This window comes from Littorina saxatilis, linkage group LG2, assembly GCF_037325665.1.
Source record: "Littorina saxatilis isolate snail1 linkage group LG2, US_GU_Lsax_2.0, whole genome shotgun sequence".
NCBI lineage: Eukaryota > Metazoa > Mollusca > Gastropoda > Littorinimorpha > Littorinidae > Littorina > Littorina saxatilis.
Genome location: NC_090246.1, coordinates 34,739,516 through 34,762,571, shown reverse-complemented (window position 1 = coordinate 34,762,571; position 23,056 = coordinate 34,739,516). Strand labels below are relative to the sequence as shown.

Genomic DNA, 23,056 nt, shown 5'->3' with positions numbered 1-23,056 from the left:
GCTCAAAACAAATTTTATTTGCTGTATTTAGTATCTCTGGATAACTTCCACATGTCAAAACAGTTGCAGAAACACAAACCACAAAACTGTTAGATTTTTTCTCTTTTTTACACCTTTGGCAGCGTTCACTCTAAATTTGACGCTTAAAACGGACTAGTTTCCGTTCACAGCTAAAGCAGTTATCACACAAAAATTGCTCTAAAATATATGACAGCTAAGACTGTATTTGTGCCAAAATCTCAAAGTATGTGTATGTCCCCTAATATGGACTACCTTCAACAAATAGAAGAAAATAAAAGCTACAGCCTGGTTTCATTAATTCATTAAGAAGCTTGCTGAAAATAACCTATAACGTGTCCATTTGTTCGGCACAGCAACAAAATGCTGGTATTCACGTGGACATATTGTAAACTAGAGGAATACCCGGCTTCGCCGGGGTGAATCGCGAGACAGAGACAGACAGCGTGGCGGTTCATCACAATCACCTTTGCAGGCGAAGTCCTGTCAAACGGGATTGAGAATTTTAGAGCTTATTTCTTAGCCCTATATTATCTGTTGTGGCTTCTCAAATGCCAGAACATACAGACAGACAAAAGCCGCTAGACCCCATCACAAACAGAACTCTACAATCCACAGGTTTTTGCCCACACACACACACACAAACACACACACACAGAAGCCGTATATATATATATATGTATATCTATATCTATAAATATATAGAGATAGGTGAGAGTGTATTTTTCGCGTGGCTATAAATTGATTCGACCTTTTCACTTTGACAGTAAGAACAACTTACGGGTGCAAGGGAAGCGTTCTGGACAGCGCAGTGACATTCTAAAAATAGTAACTCAGAAACGGGAATTTGGGGTGAACGGCGCGAGACAGAGACAGACAGCGTGGCGGTTCACCACAATCACCTTTGAAGGCGAAGTCCTGTCAAACGGGATTGAGAATTTTAGAGCTTATTTCTTAGCCCTATATTATCTGCTGTGGCTTCTCACATGCCAGAACATACAGACAGACAAAAGCCGCTAGACCACATCACAAACAGAACTCTACAATACACAGGTTTTTGCCCACACACACACACAAACACACAGAGAAGCCGTATATATATATGCATATCTGTATCTATAAATATATAGAGATAGGTGAGAGTGTATTTTTCGCGTGGCTATAAATTGATTCGACCTTTTCACTTTGACAGTAAGAACAACTTACGGGTGCAAGGGAAGCGTTGTGGACAGCGCAGTGGACAGCGCAGTGACATTCTAAAAATAGTAGTAACTTACAAACGGGAAAGCCACACGAAGGAAGGGAGATAAACGCCAAACACTGGAGAAGATAAGGAAGAGTTACTTATAATGGTGAAATGAACACAAAAACCAAAATCAGTTCAGCGCTGCGCGCTGAGAGCACGTGTTGAAATATCTCATCGATGATATTGTGTCCGGGGTGTAGCTGAATACGGTGTCCAAATTTGAAAAAGATCCACCGAGAACTTTGGCGTTGTGATGTGGTGTAGCGGCTATGGTGTGTCGGTATGGGGGCCCGGGTAGCTGAGGTGGAACCAAAATCGGTTCAGCGCTGCCCGCTGAGAGCACGTGTTGAAATATCTCATCGATGAGGTTGTGTCCGGGGTCTCTCTGAATAAGCCCACCAAATTTGAAGCAGATCCATCGAGAACTTTGGCCGTGCATCGCGAAGACACAGATACACAGACACACACACAGATACACAGACACACACACAGACACAAGTCGTATATATATAGATAATAATTCTTATTGTAATTCCATCCTTCGTGTACACTACATTGGGGTGTGCACGTTAAAGATCCCACGATTGACAAAAGGGTCTTTCCTGGCAAAATTGTATAGGCATAGATAAAAATGTCCACCAAAATACCCGTGTGACGGAATAATAGGCCGCGAAAAGTAGGATGGCTGCGATCTGCTGGCCGATGTGAATGCGTGATGTGTTGTGTAAAACAAATTCCATCTCACACGGCATAAATAAATCCCTGCGCCTTGAATATGTGCGCGATATAAATTGCATAAAAATAAAAAAAATAAAAAAAATAAATCCCTGCGCTTAGAACTGTACCCACGGAATACGCGCGATATAAGCCTCATATTGATTGATTGATTGAATCAAGTTGGCGTTTTAATGAAACAGATCCTGTGATTGGTCAGAATGCCCCAACTCATTAAAAATTACCGGTCATTAAGTAGAGGTTACATGCCGAGTCTCAGTGATTATCAAAAATAATGGTCGAAGTTAGCGGATCATGAAAAATGCGAGCTTCAGCGAGCTTTTTCATGACCGCGAACTGAGACCATTATTTTTGATAATCACTGAGACGAGGTATGTAACCTCTTTATTCCTCCTTTCTTCAGTTATTCAAAGAAAAGATGAGTTTTTGTGCGAAAGTTTGATCGAATCATATTCACCCAACCAGTCTACCTGCGCAGACGATCGATTAATGCGCGGTTGCATAGTTCCGTGCAAATCATTCAATTCTGTTAACACTTCTTGTCAGTTTCCATGTTTTGAACTAAAATCAAGTACACAGTTATGTTGTCATTCTGCTGTGGCGGTAAAGGCAGATAGTGTGTGTTCTGTTCATGTTTTGGTATCGCTCAGGAAATGTTCTTTCCTCGAATGTGACTAGCAGACGAAGTTTTACACCCGTGTTCCAACGTTAAAAACTGTATGAAGTTCAGTTTTCTGGGGCAAAATAGTGTATGAAACCGCTGCATGTTCTTTAAGTTGATTAAATGTTTGCAATTGATTGCGTGTGATCTGTTTATAAAATGAAATATTGTTGAAAACTGACGGTCGGATTGCAGTCTTGTCGATGCAGCCGAAATCTGGAAGGGGAACTACTCGTGTCGCTAGACAAAGTATGAGAGTTACTTTTCCTTGGAATCTTGCTAGCGATAAACGATTGTGCACGGCAGATCTGAATTCAGAAAACAACCAAACTCATGGATTTTATATTGAGATTCATGGTTTAAATGCGGTATGGTTGTATTGTTTGCTCCAGAAATGTATATTTTGTACATTAGAGTGTTCTGAACTTTTGAGTCGCAAAAGTAGATCCACAATGTGTACAGTCTCTACCCATCAGCTATCGAGGATTCAGGCCCGTTGTTGGGTTAGTGATTTTGGTTGTTGGGTAAGGCTACCGAAAAATAACTAGCCCTACAAGTTTACAGAGAGAAAGAAGCAGAGGGGGGAATAATTGTCGATACCCACTCGCTAAAAAAGCCATTAACAACCTGCTGGCGAGGCGCATTGATACAACCTCAACTAGTCTCGGTTAGCTTTGAGGGTCATTTTACAAGTAGGAAATATAAAGGCCAACGAAATACCGAGACCATAAGGTATGCGATTTGATGACGTCGAATACGTGACGTAAGTTGATGCATGAATTCTTCCAGACTACGTCAGTCAATTCCAAAGATCGCTTTTGTGATGAAAATAGAGAATACTACATGGCTTGCTGTGTCGTGCAAGATTTACACGAGTTTTTTTTTTTTTTAAATATTGAACTGCTCCGTCGGGCTTCAATTAGCTTTGGTCGGGCGTCAATCCACGATGACGACCTCGAAGTTTCAAATGGAAGCATGTTAATGTGTAATTAATGATATACGTTTATATATTCCTGTGTTTTATTGAAGTTGATCTGTTTCCATAAGGGGAATAAGGCAGGTTTTAATGCATTAATTCGAAGTCACAAATATATATTTAACGTGAATGTCATTATGTCATTATCCTACATACGCGAGAGAGACGACCCTACAGAATACATGGCTTGCTCATCAGATTTACATGCTTTCGCTCGCATTTCGATCAGTAAAAAAACCCAACTTGTTACAGTGAACAGCTCAGATCATGGGTCAATAAAGTGTTACACAGATGGTCAAAATTAAAGTACAAGATATTGCACTGGAAGTGGAACTACACTGTTGCTTAGTGTCTGTATGAAGCTACAAGGTGAAAATAGAAAAAGAAAAACACGATTCTTGACTTTGATGGGCTTTTTCTGCTCGTAAGCACACATTCTTCTACTCATCACAGCATGCCCCATTATTGAGTTTAAAACACCAATTAAATTTGTTTTGAATAAAACTCACAATTTTACAATAAGAATTTAGAGACCTGAATCAATTAGGTATATCCTACTTAGTTTGACTTTTGCAAAACTCAATAATTACACATTTAATTGAATCAGTCAGACAGACGGAGACATAGAGAGACAGACAGAGGGCAAACAGAAATCTGAGAAAGAAACCCCTTTAAAAATGTTACCATGTTTGAAATGAAACATCGCAAGGTGAAGCCATAATTCATCACCTTTCAGTATGACGTCATGAGCGTGTTCCACACTTGAAATGACGTGTTTTTATCATGTTGTCAGCTGCACGGAGCTTGGAAGTATAATTTCCATTCAACGATCCGAGTTTGTTAAGTTTTAGCCTATTTTCAACGTCAAACACCATGAAACTATATATATTTGGAATCAGAAAATGATAAGGAATAGATAGTTGTTTTTAAGTGTCTTTTTTCATAAATAAAGATAGTGGTTATTTATCGGTTTTCTTCATTTTTAAGCATAATTATCAATACAAAACAACAAAACTATATAGTTTTAGATACAGGACGCAATAGGGAATACACCAATATAAATTTTTTGTTTCAAATATTAGTTTTTAAAAATTTGAAAAAATGACATATTTCGAACAAACATTTCAATAACAAAACTTTAAGTGACCAAACTGAAATGCAATCCCATAATCCGGCCTAGATCTGAGATTGTGTGATAAGAAATTCGATCAAATTGATGAAAAACTGTAACTGTGAAAGTGCTGCCTCGACCTTTTGGCAAAATATGACGTCATCAAACTGTCCTATCAATAAACGGAAAAACCTTCTATGAGAAAATCCAGTCAAAAATATCCATATCAAATTTCATAAAGATCCACTCCGTAGTTTTTGAGATATGATCTGCAGTGTGAAAAAACGCCCATAACGCCCAAAACGCAAACTCATTTGTCATGATTTGGTCGTGTTCTGCCGATACTATAATGTTTTTCTTTCCTAAAACACACTATAATAGTAGCCTTTCCCAATGTCTATGCTAAAACTGACTTGTCTGTGTTGTCAATGATTTTGCTACAGTGTGAGAACAAAAAGTCTAAACAATCTCACGCCCATAACGCTGTGACACGAAAACTCATTTGGTCGTGTTCTGCCGATACTGTAATGTTTTTCTTTCTTAAAACACACTATAATAGTAGCCCTTCCCAAATGCAATGCTAAAAATGACTGGTCTGTGTTGTCAATGATTTTCTGCGAGAATGCGATCTATCTGTTTGTCGCAAAGACCGTGTGACACGAAAGTTATGAGCGGAAGACAAATCTGCTGAGTGCAACTACGTTTCAGAAGATAGTTGGTTAAAACAGTTTATCACTCAGACACGCAAAGGAACACTATAACTTTATTATTCAGGCCATATTTGCTTTCCTTTGTCATGTATGAAAGTACTGGCCTTGGTTGAAGAAAGTGACCTGTCGCTGTGCAACAAATTTGTCGGCATTTTCCGCCGTGTTTTGTAAATAAAACGTGTTTACTACCCACACATACAAAACGATGCTGTTGGTTCTTTTTATTTTCTTATTGTTTGATTCATGCTTAGCAGTTTAGTATGCTTTGTTTTCTTCTCAATTCAATGGATGGCTATAAAATAAGCATTTAAATGTGAAGGTGTTAAAATTACCCATGATCTGAGCTGTTCACTAAATCGGATTTGACACAGCAAGCCATGTAGTATTCTCTATTTATTGTGTGTTAATGCTATTTTTGCATTTATAGAAACACATATTGCAAGAGCACACACATATCATTATTCAAATTATAATTTTAAAGAGATGTTGTATATGAAACATGATAGTATGTCCATCGTAGGTAAAATGCGTGAATGCAGTTTGTTAATTATATCGATAGAAAGTAATGTGCTTGGCCAAAACAAAATCTCACTTTTTTATGTCTGATCGTTTGCGTCTCTTCTCACCGCAAGGATTTTGCACATTGTCTATAAGTACCACAATCATTGTTTATCATTATTTTCTTACAACCATTTGTTCCTAAACTAATTGTTAATCCATATTTTCTAATTACAAGCATGTGTTCTTACAATAATTGTCTAACAATATTTTCTTACGAGCGTGATTTCTGGCATGTTCTTTAATGAACTGATGCAAAATAATAAACTTGACTAAATGTAAAAAAAAAACCAACAAAGTAGCGCAATTGTCACACGCAATCGTGACCTGTCCGTTTTCAAACCCCGCCACCAGACGTCTCCGCATGCTGTCTTCGAACACAATGTCGGCGAATCGTAATCCTCAGCAAAAAACCCGACCATATAATAGCTTGCAAAAGCGGTACGGCAAAAAATACAACCCCAACAACCAGCGGCAATGTGCTTTTGACGTTGTCCCAGTTCAAAGTTGAGTAGATGTATGTTTTTCCTTCGGAGTTCACTCCGCCGGCGGCCCAGTAGATGAGGGTGAAAGTAATGTATATGAGAGCATACGCCATAGGGTAAATGGCGTGCAGGAGACGTATGGGTGTGGCCGTGATGCAAAATTCCACAATGATGTAGACAGAATTCCAGATATGCTTTTCTTGACTTTCAGCAGATAACGTACCTTGAGAGAGTGGAAGGTTAAAAGAAGGTGAGTGATATGATATATTATGATAATGAATTTTTTGCACGTGTGTAATTTTTTTATTTTTTTTTTATATCGCACATACTCCCTCTCCTTACCTTAAATCACACCCCCTCACCCCACACAGCCCCCCTTCCGATCAAATCACGCAGAAACAGACAGAAAGACAGACCAGCAGGATTAAGACAAGCCGCCATACAGGCAGACACATATAGAAGAAGGCAGACAAACAGACGGACAGACAGACAGACACAGACTGGTAGAAATGATTTCAGATTGTTTACGATCGTTTTCCCGACTAATAATTCAGTTCTGACGCAACGGAAAGGACTAATTTTTAAAGGTAACTGTATACTGTCAAGTAAACCTAAGATTTTGTTTATTTTACCACAGTTATTGATGTACTTTTTGGTCACTGGTATCACCAGTGATCTGATCACGATGATGATAATGATGATCTTCTTCTTCGTTCATGGGCAAAAAGTCCCACTGCTTTTGCGTGTATGACCGTTTTTACCCTGTCATTTATGCAGCCATACGCCGCTTTCTGGGATGCATACTTGGTATTTTCATGTTTCTATGACCCACCGAACTCTGACATGGATTACAGGATCTTTCCCATGCGCACGGCTTGGCCTTGTGCTTGCGTGTACAAACGAAGGGGGATAAGACACTAGCAGGTCTGCACATCAGTTGACCTGGGAGCTCGAAACAAATCTCCACCCTTAACCCACCAGGCGCGGCTGGGATTCGAACCCACGAACTTGCGCTTGGGAGGCAGGCGTCTTATCCACTAGGCCATTGCCCCCGATGATGATGATGATGATGATGATGATGATGATGATGATGATGATGATGATGATGATGATGATGATGATGATGATGATGATAACGATGCTGTTGCTGATGATGGTGATGATGAGACTAGCTGTTTTGGACGACTTACCATTAAAGATGAAAGTGAAAAACAGAAGTGTGACCATGATGCTTGCAACAGTGGCAACCTCATAGAGAACCCAGGAGATTTTGATACACCAAAGGATTCGACCACCTGAAGAAAAAAACGCAAGCTGTATTTATAGTCAACATCTCTCAGATACTGGACGGCCAAAAAAACAAAAACAACAAACTTTTAAAAAACTGGCCCCTCCTTAAAAACACTGAAACCCCTCCCACAGGAGGTCCATCCATGCTATCGCGTGATATTTTGTCAAGACTGGGTCAATGAATATGGTGACGTCACTCGAGGCTCTGCCGAGAGTGACGTCATTATATTCTTTCACCCCATCGAGACAAAATACCACGCAGTACCATGGATGATTCGGAGCTGTAAAGTATATATGGCATGACCAAAGTAAGTAGAATTTGTCATGGGATGGGAAAAGCATGGGAAATTCACCATGGGCAGAATAACCAACACAAGCCCAGAAGTTCTAGAACTATATTTTGTGTCAGTCTTGGCAAGGCCAGTTTTGTACAGTTCCGGAAAAGACATCATGTATTCATTCACCCTGTCATGCTTATCTTTTGTAATTGTTTTACGTTTGTATATATATATGTATTTAAGATTAGAATAGTCCCTCTCTTGGCGAGGGCTGGTTGAAAAGAAGCTCGTTTATATTGCTTATGCGACAACCCTCGTAAAATAAAATTTGATTTGATTTGATTTGATCTCTCTCTCTCTCTCTCTCTCTCTCTCTCTCTCTCTCTCTCTCTCTCTCTCTCCTTCTCTCTGTGTCGGTCTGTCTGACCCCCCCCTCTCTCTCACCATAGCACTTACCATCCAAGCCTTTGTCTGGAAAGGTTTTGAGGACAACGAAAGCAGCGAGAAGAGTGTGGGCAGTGAGGAGGAGGAATGACCAGTTGGTGAGGTACACCAGCCAGGTACCGGGCCGCTCAGTGGTCAGAGCATCGTGAATCCAATCATAGAGGCACCAGGCCAGGTGGTACAGGGCCATCCCCACCCGCCACCCCAAGTACATGGTCGGGCAGCCCCACTGTAAGGCCAAATCAGGACCTCAAAGTTTGTAAAATGGGAAACCAGAAGCAAGAAAACAAACAAAAACCCACAAACAACCCAAACAACCTAAAACTGTAAAAGACAAACAATCAAGGAAAATACACAACTGAATGTCGGCGGGGTCAAAGGGCTGCGCAATTGAGTTATGTTGACAAAGCCTGGAACCACATCGCGCAAGAAAATGGAACTACTTTACCCATCCGTAAATGTTTCAGCACGTATCATCTAAATGAAGATTGGTATTCAAATAAGTAGGTAAAAATGCAATGCCTGTGACACAGTCATTTACCAGCCAAGACAGTGCATGCATAGCCCTAGCGAAGGACAAATCGGCCAACTCCATCTCACAGACACACACACACACACACACACGCGCGCGCATACATACACACACTCACACACACACACACACACACACACACACGCACACACACAGACACGCAGGCAGAGGGGAAACACACACACACACACACACACACACACACACACACACACGCAGGCAGAGGGAAAACACACACACACACACACACACACACACAACACTGACACACACACACGCACGTTCACACACACACATACACACACACACATACACACACACACACACACGCGCACGCACACACACAAACACACACACGCCACTTTACCTGCTCAGAGAGAGAGAGAGAGAGAGAGAGAGAGAGAGAGAGAGAGAGAGAGAGAGAGAGAGAGAGAGAGAGAGAGATAGGCAAACGTCGGGGTCGAACCCACAACACAAGCGCCGCTTGCCACTGAGCTATCTTCTAGTCCGCTATGTCCCTGAAAATAACCCGCACCTGATCTGACACAAGAAGCCGAGGTGTGGGAGGACTGATGCCAAAGTTTTGGAGCCTGAACTCATTTCTCAGCATGCCAACACAAGTTTCTCGCGAGGTATCAACCGACTTGGGACTCTCTCCTTTGTCACATGTAGCCAACCTAATGTTAGTTATCTCAATTGTTTGTGCAGACTTTACTGGTATTGCGACGCAGGAAGTCACGTCAGGCATCTCAATTGTTTTCGGAGACATTGGTGACGTCTTTGACTCAACTGTTACGTTAGACATTTCACTCGTTATCCCAGACACTGACTGGTGAAGTTTTTGACTCAGAAGTCACATCAGACGTCTCAATTGTTTTCGCAGACACTGGTGAAGTCTTTGACTCAGACGTCTCAATTGTTTTTGCAGGCACGATTGAAGTCTTTGACTCAGAAGTCACGTCTGCCATTTCAATGTTTTTTTGCAGACACGGGTCGGGTGAATATTTGACTTAGAAGTTACGTCAGACATCTCAATATTGTTTTTGCAGACAAGGGTGATGTCTTTGACTCAGAAGTTTCGTCAGATATTTTAATTGTTTTCGTAGACACTTGTTTTCGCAGACATTGGTGGAGTCTTTGACTTTGGCACATTGACTTCAGTCTTTGTTGCTGTCAAAACTAGAAATCTCAATCCTATCACTTACAATTTTAACTCCGAAAAAGGGCTTCAACATTGCCACGGTAATCCACTACCGTGCTTCGGATTATAACGCGATAATGCACATAAATGAAGGGTTCTTGCAGACGACACGCATTCGGAACATTAATTGTTCTCGAGGGAAATGAAGAAAACGTCCGGGACCATGTGGAGGAAACGAACACAATGAAACAAAGTTTTCGTCATGAATATGAACTCATTTTTGACGTAAATTGTTCCGATGTCAGTTTTGAAAACGAAATGACGACTTGAAAGAAACCTCAGTCTTGGTTAGTCTCAGCTAGCCCAGATTGACCACGATTTGCAGGACCCCGTGACCCAGCATAATTTACAGACCCAAGGTGAAGGTTTTGTTCGGGGGACAATGAACTTTCGGTTAGAAAACACTGTGACAACACTTTTTTTTTTTAAAGGACGGAGGTGTTCCCCAACCAAATGGAAAAGCCGAGACTCATAATGGCGGTCATAATGCAGGGCCGGACTAGGCGAGGAGGAGGGGGGGGGGGGGGGGGGTTGCCAGTGGTGGCCCAGGGGGATGTCCACCCTGGCGGCAGGGGCGGATCAGTTCATTTTATGACTGGTTTTTTTCAAAAGTATATTGTGAAGATATGGGTGTGAAGGCGCAAAGCGCCGAGCCGACGGCGCGAAGCGCCTAGCTTGCTAGGGGGGTCCGGGGGCATGCCCCCCCGGAAAATTTTGAAAAAAAGGATGCAAAATGGTGCAATCTGGTGCATTCTGAGGATGATCATTACCAGTTTCAGGCAGCAGATTTTGTCACTGATTAATACCCCAAAAATTGAAACTCAATGTAAAATAAAGAAATGCATACCTCATTCAATATTTTTATTTTTTGGCTGGGGGGGGGGGGGGGGGGGGGGGTCCGGAAACCCTAGAACCCACCCTCGTTGTGGGGTAGGTCATATTCTGAGATAGGAAAATGGTCGCTCCTTGCATGAAACGGCATAAAATAAGCAATAATAAAAAAAAATTAAATAAGTAAGGTACATGTTTAGGCTAGGGGGGGGGGTTGCGCAACCCCCATAACCCCCCCGGTAGTCCGGCCCTGTAATGCACTAAGTCCAAAACCCTACTGCATGTCGTGAATCAGTGCAATTATTCAGTAGGCCCTACTGTGTTCTGAACAAATGCCTGTAACTTACCAATATTTTACTCAAAGTAAAATTTTTTAAAAGCAATCCACTTAGTCATTGCTAAAATACATCTGTTTTTGTCATGATACCCTTCAAAATTGACACAAAGACTCCCATTTTGACCGCTCATGAATGCGATCGACACCTGCATCAGTAGGAATAGCATAGCACACCAAATGCGTAAGCTAGCTCAACAAAACAACATGTTGCGGGTAGATAATTGATTTAATTTTCTTCTCATATGTAAAAGTTGCAACGTTTTGCCTCTTGTGATTTTTATTTGATTTTTGATGGGTCCATTTTATTTTTGTCAGGTCGATTTTGAGGGTACTTTTATTTGAACGGCGGTCACGTGATCCCTGTAAAAGAACTATTTAATCTGAAAGGTGATCTAGATAGCCAAATGAACGGTCTTAATTTGCATTGAAAATTTGAATGAAATGACACGGGAATTAATGCTTTAATTTGAGTGCAAAATTTGTCGAAATTTTTTTCTTCCCAAGAAAACAAGCTAGTTATCAGCATGAAACAAAAAGCGGTCCATATTAGGAGCCCTTCCCCTAACGTGCGCCACACACAAGACAGAAGTCGCAGCACAGGCTTCATGTCTCACCCGGTCACATTATTCTGACACCGGACCAACCAGTCCTAGCACTAACCCCATAATGCCAGACGCCAGGCGGAGCAGCCATTGCCAATATTAAAGTCTTAGGTATGACCCGGCCGGGGTTCGAACCCACGACCTCCCGATCACGGGGCGGACGCCTTACCACTAGGTACGAGATGCAAACCACTGTATCATATCGTTGGGCTCTATCATTATAGTGTAAAAATTCTATTGAACATATAATTCACGAATGTGTTCCCTTAACCTGTTTGACCGTATATATACAGCTTTTAGAAGAAATGACGATGAATTTGGAAATGTTGTATTTATACACACTTCTAGAAATGCTCCATGTTGACTGGAATGAGAAGGTGGATCCAAGTCTCTGCTATGTCAACAGGTGTTTGTGAATGAGAATGTTAGGATATTCCCCGTAATTTTGTGATCACGCAAAACATAATTATCTATTCATCATATTTAAAGCAAAACATTGCAGGCCGCGAAAGTGAAACATAACTATACTGTTCAAAAAAAGAAACGCATAGTTGCTACCTGCCAAATTTGTTTTATTTTTCGAAAAAATTAACAGAAAATCCAATATTTAGATTATTTGTTTGAAATTTGGTATGGACACAGTTGAATGCACACACAGTTCATTTGCATCTTCAAATCAATCAGTCAATCAATACGATTGGGTGCCGAGGCTGTCAAGTCAGTAGGGGGTGTGACTGCCTTGAGCAGCAACAACTGCCCGGCACCTTCTGGGCATGGACTGGATCAGATGCCGGATATCTTGCTGTGGGATGGTGTCCCACTCCTCCTGAAGTGCCTGCAATAGATCGCGGTGATTTGCCGGCGCTTCTTCTCGCCTGCGCACACGTCTGTCCAATTCATCCCACAGGTGTTCTATCGGGTTCATGTCTGGCGACATGGATGGCCAGGGAAGCACCTGGGCATGGTGGTCGGTGAGGAACTGGGTGGTGAGTCGTGCTGTGTGCGGGCGAGCGTTGTCCTGCTGGAATATGGCATCCTGGTCAGCCAGAAGAGGAAGGGCGTGTGGGCGCAGAATTTCCTCCACGTATCGCTGGGCAGTTATGCGCCCTTGGACGTGCACCAGGGTGCTCCTTCCAGCGGTATTGATCGCCCCCCACACCATGACGCCTCCACCACCATGAACGGGTGCCTCATCCACACAGTTGGGCGCGTAACGTTCGTTTACTCTCCGGTAGACCCTCCTCCGACCATCATGTCGCTGGAGCAGGAAGTAGGACTCGTCGCTGAACCACACGTGTCTCCAGTGATTCCGGACGGTCCAGCGAAGGTGCTGGTTGCCCCACTGCACTCGGTTCTGGCGATGGCGGCGGGTGAGGACAGCTCCTCTGTGAGGTCTGCGAGCTCTCAAACCAGCTTCATGCAGGCGGTTCCGCACGGTCTGGTCCGATAATCGGTGTGGCCCGGGGAGAGCCTGGACAGAAGATGAGGCCGACAGGAAACGATTCCGGAGGTGGCGGAGCCGTATGAAGCGGTCGTGAGCAGCAGTTGTCGCCCTTGGTCTTCCCGCTCGTGGCAAGTCAGCAACGGAGCCAGTGGCTTGAAACCTGACCCACAGTCTACTGATGGTGCTCTGGGACACGTGGAAGTGCCTGGCGATTGCACTTTGACTCTGGCCTGCTTGTAAACGACCCAATGCAATTTGGCGGTCTTCTCTGCTCAATCGGGCCATCTTTCGTCGCTGAATTGTCGTCTGATTTCTTTGTGGCGAACAATCCGCTTTTATGGGTTTTGGAAGACATGGTGAGAGCTCAATATTCCCCGAGTTTCACGAGATTACACTGAAGCATGACGAGTGGTCATGCCAAATGAGCAATTTTGACATTGTAGCCACTGATAACGCATGCGTCACGTGCAGAGCTCACTTGTGGCAATGGACGAAAGGTCGACGACCAGATAAACATTTTCTGCAGTTTGGTGGATATCCTTGTAGCCATATAACTAAATTAACCAAATATTACAAGCTATGCGTTTCTTTTTTTGAACAGTATAACACAAAATGTAAACTTTGGAATGTACGCAGGAGAATAAATACTGTTCCATGTGTTTCAGGTTAACTTAGCACTGCTTATTACTGCTCAATGTTTTCCGTACAAAACTGGAGAGTAACATTGTTGATATTATTCTTTTTGTCCGATCTGCGTCGCTGTCTTTCACAAAGAGACCTGGGATACTAATGCCATACGGCGAACTGTAGGAACTGTCAAACTTAGATTACCACAACACCTGTAATGAATGACAACGATAACAATTTGCAGGTCTCCACATTACGCATAATGACAACCAGCCTATTGTTGACACTCTGCGGTGTTTACCTTTATATCAAGATATTCTCCCGGCCACCCGGTGATACATTTGTTTTTCAACACTTACACACACGCATGCACACGCGCACGCAGCATGCACGCACGAACACACGCACACACACACATAGACAGGCAGACAGACAGACATGGACAGGGGCGCGGAAACACACACACACATGTTTCCTCTCACGCACAAGAACACAGACAAGGATGTGTACAGCCGCACATACTGGGCAGATAGGCAGACACATGGAAAGACAGACAGGCAGGCAGACAAGCAGGCAGGTAGACAGGCAGACAGGCGGGCAGGCAGTCACACACAGAGACACAGAGAAGCACTCGGAGACACACGCATACACAGACATAAACACAGACAGACAATCTGTTACGCACAGACACAGAAACACACAGACACACAGACACACACAGACACACACACACACACACACACACACACACACACACGGTTCGCTTTGAGACTCATGGTGACAGTATTTCGTGGCAGTGTCAACCCCATTAACTAACGGGGCACAGGAGCCGAATGAGTATGATATGATCTATCATTGGTTTATTAAGACCATCAATTCTCATGAAGAGGAAATTAGCATGCACAGAAAACAGATAGGAGTTCGGTAAAAAGTCATTGTTAAAGACAGAAACGATACATTTAACGTGCCAAGATGCAATCGCCTTTATAAGCTGAACACTCGCTGCAGTTGTTTTGTCAAAAGTTGGGCAGCACTGCGGAGTTTCTCTTTTGGAGTATTTAAGTGAAAACGCTATGGAAAAGACCTTTGGATAAATAAGTTTCCCAAACAAAAGTGCACGTTTTTTGTAAAGAAGAAGAAGAAGAAGAAGAAGAAGAAGAAGCAACGTCAACTGCAACTAGGCCTACAAAAAACAACAACAACAAAACAACCTGTCAATCTTTTTTTCTTCAACCGAAAAAGAAAGTGTCAGTGCAGCTATATTTGCAAGCATGTCGGGACAGCAGAGTGTATTCCTTCTCATGGGACTCTTGTCCATCGCCACGGCAGGTCAACCCGTCCCCTTCACAACAGCGCCTGAGCCTCTGCCATTCACCTTTCTCCTCGACGAACCCTTACCTCCAGGTAAGACTATGTTGACCTTTTTTGCTAACGTCTTCTGAGATATGTGCCCCCCCCCCCCCCCCCCAACCCGTTTTTACGACCTTCAAAAACCTAAGAAAATCAGACCTTAAAAGAGAAGGGAGTCTTAAAATGGAGGTAAATTTACAGTGGCTTTGAGCAAAAGAGAAGGGAGTCTCAAAATGGAGGTCAATTTACAGTGGCTTTGAGCAAAAGAGAAGGGAGTCTCAAAATGGAGGTCAATTTACAGTGGCTTTGAGCAAGAGAGAAGGGAGTCTTAAAATGGAGGTAAATTTACAGTGGCTTTGAGCAAGAGAAAAGGGAGTCTTAAAATGGAGGTAAATTTACAGTGGCTTTGAGCAAGAGAGAAGGGAGTCTCAAAATGGAGGTACATTTACGGTGGCTTTGAGCAAAAGAGAAGGGAGTCTCAAAATGGAGGTACATTTACAGTGGCTTTGAGCAAAAGAGAAGGGAGTCTTAAAATGGAGGTACATTTACAGTGGCTTTGAGCAAAAGAGAAGGGAGTCTTAAAACATGGAGCAAAGTATACATTGGTTTGGAGCAGAACATCTGAGAAATGAGGATTTAAAGAAAGAAGAAGACTTCAATTGAAGGTTCTTTTTTAAAGGTGTCTTCCACTGTACTTCTTACGCTTTTTAGGAATGGTGAGAAGTAGTTTTGCACCTGTGCCTGTCTGTGGGTTGCGGTTACGGTTGCGGTTGCTGCTATCTAACAGATTGCGTGCTGATTTTCCTTCTGTCAATCTGTTGGTCTTATTGAATGTTGGTACTCTGTGCACTTATTTTTCTGTCTGTTTGTCAGTGTTCATGCATTCTACATGGACAGTAACTAACACGGATATTCATGTCAACTAATGTGTCCAAGAAGTGCAATTGAGGCCACACAATCAAGGCATTGTGTGTACATGTATTTGTGAAACTGAAAACATTAGTAGTTTTTTTCCGAAATTGTAAACCTCAACTTTAGCTTTAGCAAGCGCGTGATTATTTTTGCTTTTCCAAATCAGTCTTCAGACCCTTAATCACGACGTATCAATTAAATGATTTGTAGTTTTTGTTGACAGCAGAGCATTCTGATAATCCTCGCTCCACGGCTATCGCCAGTTGTCTCTCTGACCGGACGCGAAAGTCCTACGCGAATCTATCAAAACAAGAATACAAAGTGATCTCCCATATGTTGTTCACGAGCAGTGTTCGCGAGACGAAAATGATTGCAGATTGGCCGACTTAGACAGTGATCTCCGTTCTGTTCTTCACAGTTATGATAAAGACATCGTTCTAAGGTCAAAACAAGTCGAAATTTTGGGTCTGCTGCCGGAAGGAGACCGTAATATATGGTTGCATCACTGTCAAAAAATCGTCTGCTCTAGCGAGCGCCGAAACCAAACGGTTGATTATCACGTGACACTTATGCCATATTTAGAGTTGTTTGCACAGTAAATACAGCCGCGAAAAATAGCTTGCTTGAAACTGTCTTACATATCAATTCCTTTGTAATTTAAAAATTACACAACACCATGAAAAATCATTATCGACGATCGCGAATCTGCTTACATCCATAACACATTACGAAAAGATCTAAATATGTAAAAAATCGATTTCCTCGCCAGACAAAGAAAACCAAGGCATCCTGTCAGGGATAGAATGAGCCGAACTCATTTTGACCTGAGGTCAGGATGACAGCAGAGTGCCAAGAAATTTGATTCTTAAAAACGAATATCACGACGTGCAAAAAAACGCGTTAGTCGAGGTGTCCTGATAATAATTGGTGGTATTTGTTTTGCGAATCTGCAAACTATAATTTTTGGGGTTTGTGCCTGAGCTTGATTTTTTACATCTTAAGTATGGATCATTTGTCTTTTCTGAAATCACGAAGCTTTTCTTTCTTTGTCGTGGACAACGTCATTGTTTTCAAAGTGCTCACATCCTCATGTCATGAAATCGGAATTTGTTCTGTCTCCATTCTAATAATTCAAAATGACCGACTCACTGCAGAATTTCATTGGGAGAAAAAAATAATACTCATTTAATTGGTGCAGAAAACGAAACAACACCTCCACCTGAAAAAAAAGAAACACAACCTGGCCAAACAGAAGTGACATGCAAAACAAAAAGAAAAACTAGCAAACAATAACAAGCCAACAACAATCATTTCTACGTCAGCCGGAAATCGCGCCTGTAGTTTGCACCGGTTGACCGTTGTGCTTTCGGTATTTTCACATTTAAACTGGTAAACTATTGGAAAATTCCGGTTAACACCGTTCCTTATTTTTTACTACGACTACTTTCAGCTATGCTCAAGACGTCGTTTCTGCTGCTCCTCCGAAATGAACAAGGATGGCTTAATTGGCATTAGACTTTTTCAATCTGTTGTGTTAATCTGACTGTCTGATTATGTATTTCATATAATAACCTCACTCTTCGCGATTTACATATTTACCACTAGCCGTAATCGTGCTTATAAGACACCAGTTTAAGCCATAGGCTCGTTATCGTTTTCTTATAGATCTATGAATGTTAATTTCATGAATATGTAGAAATTCAATGAGACATTGTTAAAACCAACATTAACATCATCATCATCATCATCAACAGCAGCACCAGCAGCCAGCGCTACAGAGACTTCCCTTTCCCCTCCAGGCACCACAACAACCACGCCCAACATTGCTGTGGTGACGTCACGACCAGGCTGTTACTATGACTCCGGGCGATATAAACACGGGGACAAGTGGGAGCCCAACGCCTGCACCACCTGTCAGTGCATGTTGGATCGTACCATCTGCTACGCCGTCGACTGCTTCTTTGCTGAATGTGTGGACTTTGAGTACGTGCCTGGTAAATGCTGCCCCATGTGTCCTAATGGTGAGCTACAGGGTTTTGTTGTTGATGCCCATCCGTTGATTTTACTGCAGTGTTATTTGCTGGGACTGTCTGTCAAAAGATCGAGGTTTTATTTGTGTTTTACTTGTTTGTTTGAGTTTGAGTTCTTTTGTTGACGTTTCTTTTATCCCTCACACGCATAGTCCAATTACTGTATTGGTATACAGTCACATACAATAATGGTATTGTAAAGCCTTCAGTAAATAAAGGCACACACCTCCCATTGTAACGATTCGGCTCAACATGTCAGATATGCCCAGGCTTGTACATTAGACAAAACTGTCCATCCCCTTGGACGCATACCAAAACTCAACAGCCTGACTGCTCTCTGTGCAGAGTGGGAAGTTTGTCATAAATCGATTTCTTAAGAAAATAATTCATACACAAATTCGGAGCTGGCCGGTTGCACGAAGCTTTTGCACTGATTGAAGTGTAACCGAGTGCTGTAACACTACGATCACCTCGGGAGGCGAAGTGCAATCAAACAGGATTGAAAATGTTAGGGCTAATTTCTTAGCCCTATAAAAACTGTTATGCAAACCCGAAGGTTTCCAAGAACATACAGACAACCGGAAACCACCAGACCCCATCACAAACAGAATTCCACAATACACCGGTGTTGACTTAACCTTTGCCGTGCTTCCTGGGTTCACCTGTACCCAGAGACACACTAAAATCATTGTAACTCTGGAACCATTAAAGGTATCGTTTTGAAATTTTAAGTATCTCTCACACACCTAATTTGCTCTCTGTCTGCAAATTTTTAGTGTGTACATGACAAAACATCAGAATTAATTGATTATGATAATTTACATAAACACTACCGATGGCGCGGGTTCACACATACCCATACTTTTAAAGAGTAGTAGTGATTGTAACTATCCCTCTGCCGACGGCGCGGGTTCTGCTACACCCATAATTACCAAAGCGGCGGAACAGTGTATGTCTGCCTGTTTGTCTCCAAGAGACTGTCTGTCTCTCTGTTTGTCTGTCCGTATCTCTCTGTCTGTATGTCTGTTGTCAGTTGCTCTGTCTGTCTGTCTGTCTGTCTATCCGTCTATCTGACTGTCTGTCTATCTGACTGTCTGTCTCTGTCTCTCTCTCTGTCTCTCTCTCTGTCTGTCTGTCTCTGTCTGTCTGTCTCTCTCTCTTAGTCTCTCTCTCTGTCTCTCTCTCTTAGTCTCTCTCTCTGTCTCTCTTTCTTAGTCTCTCTCTCTCTTTCTTAGTCTCTCTCTCTCTTTCTTAGTCTCTCTCTCTCTTAGTCTCTCTCTCTCTTTCTTAGTCTCTCGCTCTCTCTCTTTCTTAGCCTCTCTCTCTCTTTCTTAGTCTCTCTCTCTCTCTTTCTTAGTCTCTCTCTCTCTCTTTCTTAGTCTCTCTCTCTCTCTCTTAGTCTCTCTCTCTCTCTTTCTTAGTCTCTCTCTCTCTTAGTCTCTCTCTCTTTCTTAGTCTCTCTTTCTCTCTCTCTTTCTTAGTCTCTCTCTCTCTCTTTCTTAGTCTCTCTCTCTCTTTTTTAGTCTCTCTCTCTCTTTCTTAGTCTCTCTCTCTCTTTCTTCGTCTCTCTCTCTCTTTCTTAGTCTCTCTCTCTCTCTCTAGCTCTTTCTTAGTCTCTCTCTCTCTTTCTTAGTCTCTCTCTCTCTCTTCCTTAGTCTCTCTCTCTCTCTCTTTCTTAGTCTCTCTCTCTCTCTTTCTTAGTCTCTCTCTTTCTCTCTTTCTTAGTCTCTCTCTCTCTCTTTCTTAGTCTCTCTCTTTCTTAGTCTCTCTCTCTCTCTTTCTTAGTCTCTCTCTCTCTCTCTTTCTTAGTCTCTCTCTCTCTCTCTGTCTTAGTCTCTCTCTCTCTTTCTTAGTCTCTCTCTCTCTCTCTCTTAGTCTCTCTCTCTCTCTTTCTTAGTCTCTCTCTCTCTCTCTTAGTCTCTCTCTCTGTCTCTCTTTGTCTCTCTTAGTCTCTCTCTCTTTCTTAGTCTCTCTCTCTCTTTTTTAGTCTCTCTCTCTCTCTTTCTTAGTCTCTCTCTCTCTCTCTTTCTTAGTCTCTCTCTCTCTTTCTTAGTCTCTCGCTCTTTCTTAGTCTCTCTCTCTCTTTCTTTGTCTCTCTCTCTCTCTCTCTTTCTTAGTCTCTCTCTCTTTCTTAGTCTCCCTCTCTCTCTTTCTTAGTCTCTCTCTCTCTCTTTCTTAGTCTCTCTCTCTCTCTTTCTTAGTCTCTCTCTCTCTTTCTTAGTCTCTCTCTCTTTCTTAGTCTCTCTCTCTCTCTTTCTTAGTCTCTCTCTCTCTCTCTCTTTCTTAGTCTCTCTCTCTCTTTCTTAGTCTCTCTCTCTCTTTCTTAGTCTCTCTCTCTTTCTTAGTCTCTCTTTCTCTCTCTCTTTCTTAGTCTCTCTCTCTCTTTATTTGTCTCTCTCTCTCTTTATTTGTCTCTCTCTCTATCTTTCTTAGTCTCTCTCTCTCTCTTTCTTAGTATCTCTCTGTCTCTATTTCTTAGTATCTCTCTCTCTCTTTCTTAGTCTCTCTCTCTTTCTTAGTCTCTCTCTCTCTCTTTCTTAGTCTCTCTCTTTTTCTTAGTCTCTCTCTCTCTTTCTTAGTCTCCCTCTCTCTCTTTCTTAGTCTCTCTCTCTCTCCCTTTCTTAGTCTCTCACTCTCTTTCTTAGACTCTCTCGATCTCTCTTTCTTAGTCTCTCTCTCTCTCTTTCTTAGTCTCTCTCTCTCTTTCTTAGTCTCTCTCTCTCTCTTTCTTAGTCTCTCTCTCTCTCTCTCTTTCTCTCTCTCTTTCTTTCTTAGTCTCTCAGTCTCTCCCTCCCCCTCTCCCTCCCCCTCTCCCTCCCCTGCAAGAGGTCGGTGAAGGGAGAAAATTGATGCAACCACTGAAGTAGCGCTGTGGGTTTCCCTGAACCCACCCCGTCGTTAGAGAAATAAACGGTAAAAACCCTCTTTCAAATGTATGGGTTCAGACAAACCCGCATCGTCGTTAGAGGAATAAACGGTAAAAACCCTCTTTCAAATGTATGGGTTCAGACAAACCCGCATCGTCGGGAGTGTGTAGTCAAAACCGGCATCCGGCAAAGGTTAAAGGCCAACAACTCGGGTGCAGAGTCTGCTGTGAAAGGAGCAGTAGCCTCCCCTGTCACAATCGCCCCCGTTTGAATGAACTTCGTCCAGAAGTTCCGAACCGGGGGACCACTGTCCATCCCAAGTTCGCAGAAATGGGAACAGCACGAAAATGTTCAGTGGTCATATTATGGCATTACCTGAACATATCATGCCGAGTCCCATCCTGCTCGCAGCGCCAGATGTAACCGAGTGCCGTAACACTACGATCACCTCGGGAGGCGAAGTGCAATCAAACAGGATTGAAAATGTTAGGGCTAATTTCTTAGCCCTATAAAAACTGTTATGCAAACCCGAAGGTTTCCATGAACATACAGACAACCGGAAACCACCAGACCCCATCACAAACAGAATTCCACAATACACCGGTGTTGACTTAAAGGCCAACAACTCGGGTGCAGAGTCTGCTGTGAAAGGAGCGGTAGCCTCCCCTGTCACAGAAGTAAAAGTTGACTTCGGCCTCAATAAAGGACCGCCTTTACGTAGACCCTCTGAGATCGTCAGGCAGTACGCTTTCACGACTCGCTCTGGTCTTTCTGCCCACAGGTCCGAACTGCAGCCTGAACGGCACCATCGTGTCAGTGGGTGAGGAAGTGCAGACAGGGCCGAGCACCACGTGCACCTGCGTGCTGCCAGAGTCCGGAGCCTTCGCCTTTCGTCGTCCCGGTGTTATGTGCACCACGTTTCTGGAACGTCCCCCGCAGATGAGACTCAGAAAATAATCTGAACATTTTGCTGGGTTGTTGTTTGAAAGGGGTGAGTATTTGGCACAAATGTAATGCCTTGCAAATGTAATAAATGCACGGAAAATGTTTTATTTGTTTTTAAATGAAGAAAGTATGGAAAAGGTAATACTACTATTAGAGAAACAGACAAAGGCACGGCCAGCATTATACACTCACACACTTACTCACATTTGAACACCTTCGAAGCGATACGCACGAAACAAATTCACAGACGGGCAGGTACGACCCCCACCCACCTACACACGCAAATAAACACACAAAGGCATACAGGCCTAGACACAAAGACGAATGTATGTACACACAGACAGACAGACAGACAGACAGACAGACAGACAGACAGACAGACAGACAGACACACACACACACACACACTCACTCACTCACACACACACACACACACACACACACACACACACACACACACACACACACACACACACACACACACACACAATTATGAAAAAGTGGTAAAATAGAGGGATATTACAGATAAAATGTCCAAAGAAACATAAGGGATTGTTTTCATATCTCGTTTTAATTAATAGGTCAGATCGACCTTCGTTTATGTTATTCCTAACGTGTTAACATATTCAAAAGTCTTTATCATAAAGTCTGTCTAGTAGGTTTCTCCAATTGTTTTGAACTCTCGTTTTAACACACTTTGATAAAAATTAGCAAATTCGATGTTTGTGTACGTATGATTTGTATTATACATATCATTAACACTATGTAATCATTATGCCGATCGAAGGTGGCGCAATTCTGTTGTAGAATACAATATCATAATACTAATATTATTTGTATTCTTGATAAAAATATTACATTTTACA

General features: G+C 42.5%; 2 protein-coding genes across 3 annotated transcripts; one reads left to right on the top strand and one right to left on the bottom strand.

Moving 5' to 3' along the window:
• Positions 1-5,983: 5,983 nt before the first annotated feature.
• LOC138952774 (protein rolling stone-like) lies at positions 5,984-10,398 on the bottom strand. The gene is made up of 4 exons (XM_070324500.1): positions 9,580-10,398; positions 8,525-8,741; positions 7,509-7,795; positions 5,984-6,730 (listed from the first exon to the last, which is right to left on the bottom strand). The coding sequence occupies exons 1-4, from the start codon at positions 9,847-9,849 to the stop codon at positions 6,353-6,355; spliced, it is 1,152 nt and encodes a 383-aa protein (XP_070180601.1). The 5' UTR covers positions 9,850-10,398; the 3' UTR covers positions 5,984-6,352.
• A 4,704-nt stretch (positions 10,399-15,102) lies between these two features.
• Positions 15,103-22,294, top strand: LOC138956098 (brorin-like). Of its 2 annotated transcripts, none has more exons than XM_070327564.1 (3): positions 15,103-15,490; positions 18,106-18,369; positions 22,027-22,294. In XM_070327564.1, exons 1-3 carry the CDS (start codon positions 15,358-15,360, stop codon positions 22,200-22,202), a joined length of 573 nt encoding a protein of 190 aa, XP_070183665.1. In that variant the 5' UTR covers positions 15,103-15,357; the 3' UTR covers positions 22,203-22,294. The 2 variants fall into 2 exon arrangements, with proteins under 2 accessions (XP_070183665.1, XP_070183663.1); XM_070327562.1 differs by having other exon boundaries at positions 15,106-15,490; positions 18,103-18,369.
• Positions 22,295-23,056: the final 762 nt, after the last annotated feature.

Excerpts from the sequence above, each read along its gene's own strand:
- LOC138952774 (XM_070324500.1), bottom strand. The coding sequence starts at position 9,849 with ATGTCTAACGTAACAGTTGAGTCAAAGACGTCACCAATGTCTCCGAAA. Across the intron at positions 7,796-8,524 it reads TCCAGACAAAGGCTTGGATG|GTGGTCGAATCCTTTGGTGT; the intron begins GTAAGTGCTATG and ends TTTTTTCTTCAG. Across the intron at positions 6,731-7,508 it reads CGCCTGCCTCCCAAGCGCAA|TCTCAAGGTACGTTATCTGC; the intron begins GTTCGTGGGTTC and ends AACCTTCCACTC.
- LOC138956098 (XM_070327562.1), top strand. The coding sequence starts at position 15,358 with ATGTCGGGACAGCAGAGTGTATTCCTTCTCATGGGACTCTTGTCCATC. Across the intron at positions 15,491-18,102 it reads CGACGAACCCTTACCTCCAG|CAGCACCAGCAGCCAGCGCT; the intron begins GTAAGACTATGT and ends CATCATCAACAG. Across the intron at positions 18,370-22,026 it reads CTGCCCCATGTGTCCTAATG|GTCCGAACTGCAGCCTGAAC; the intron begins GTGAGCTACAGG and ends TTCTGCCCACAG.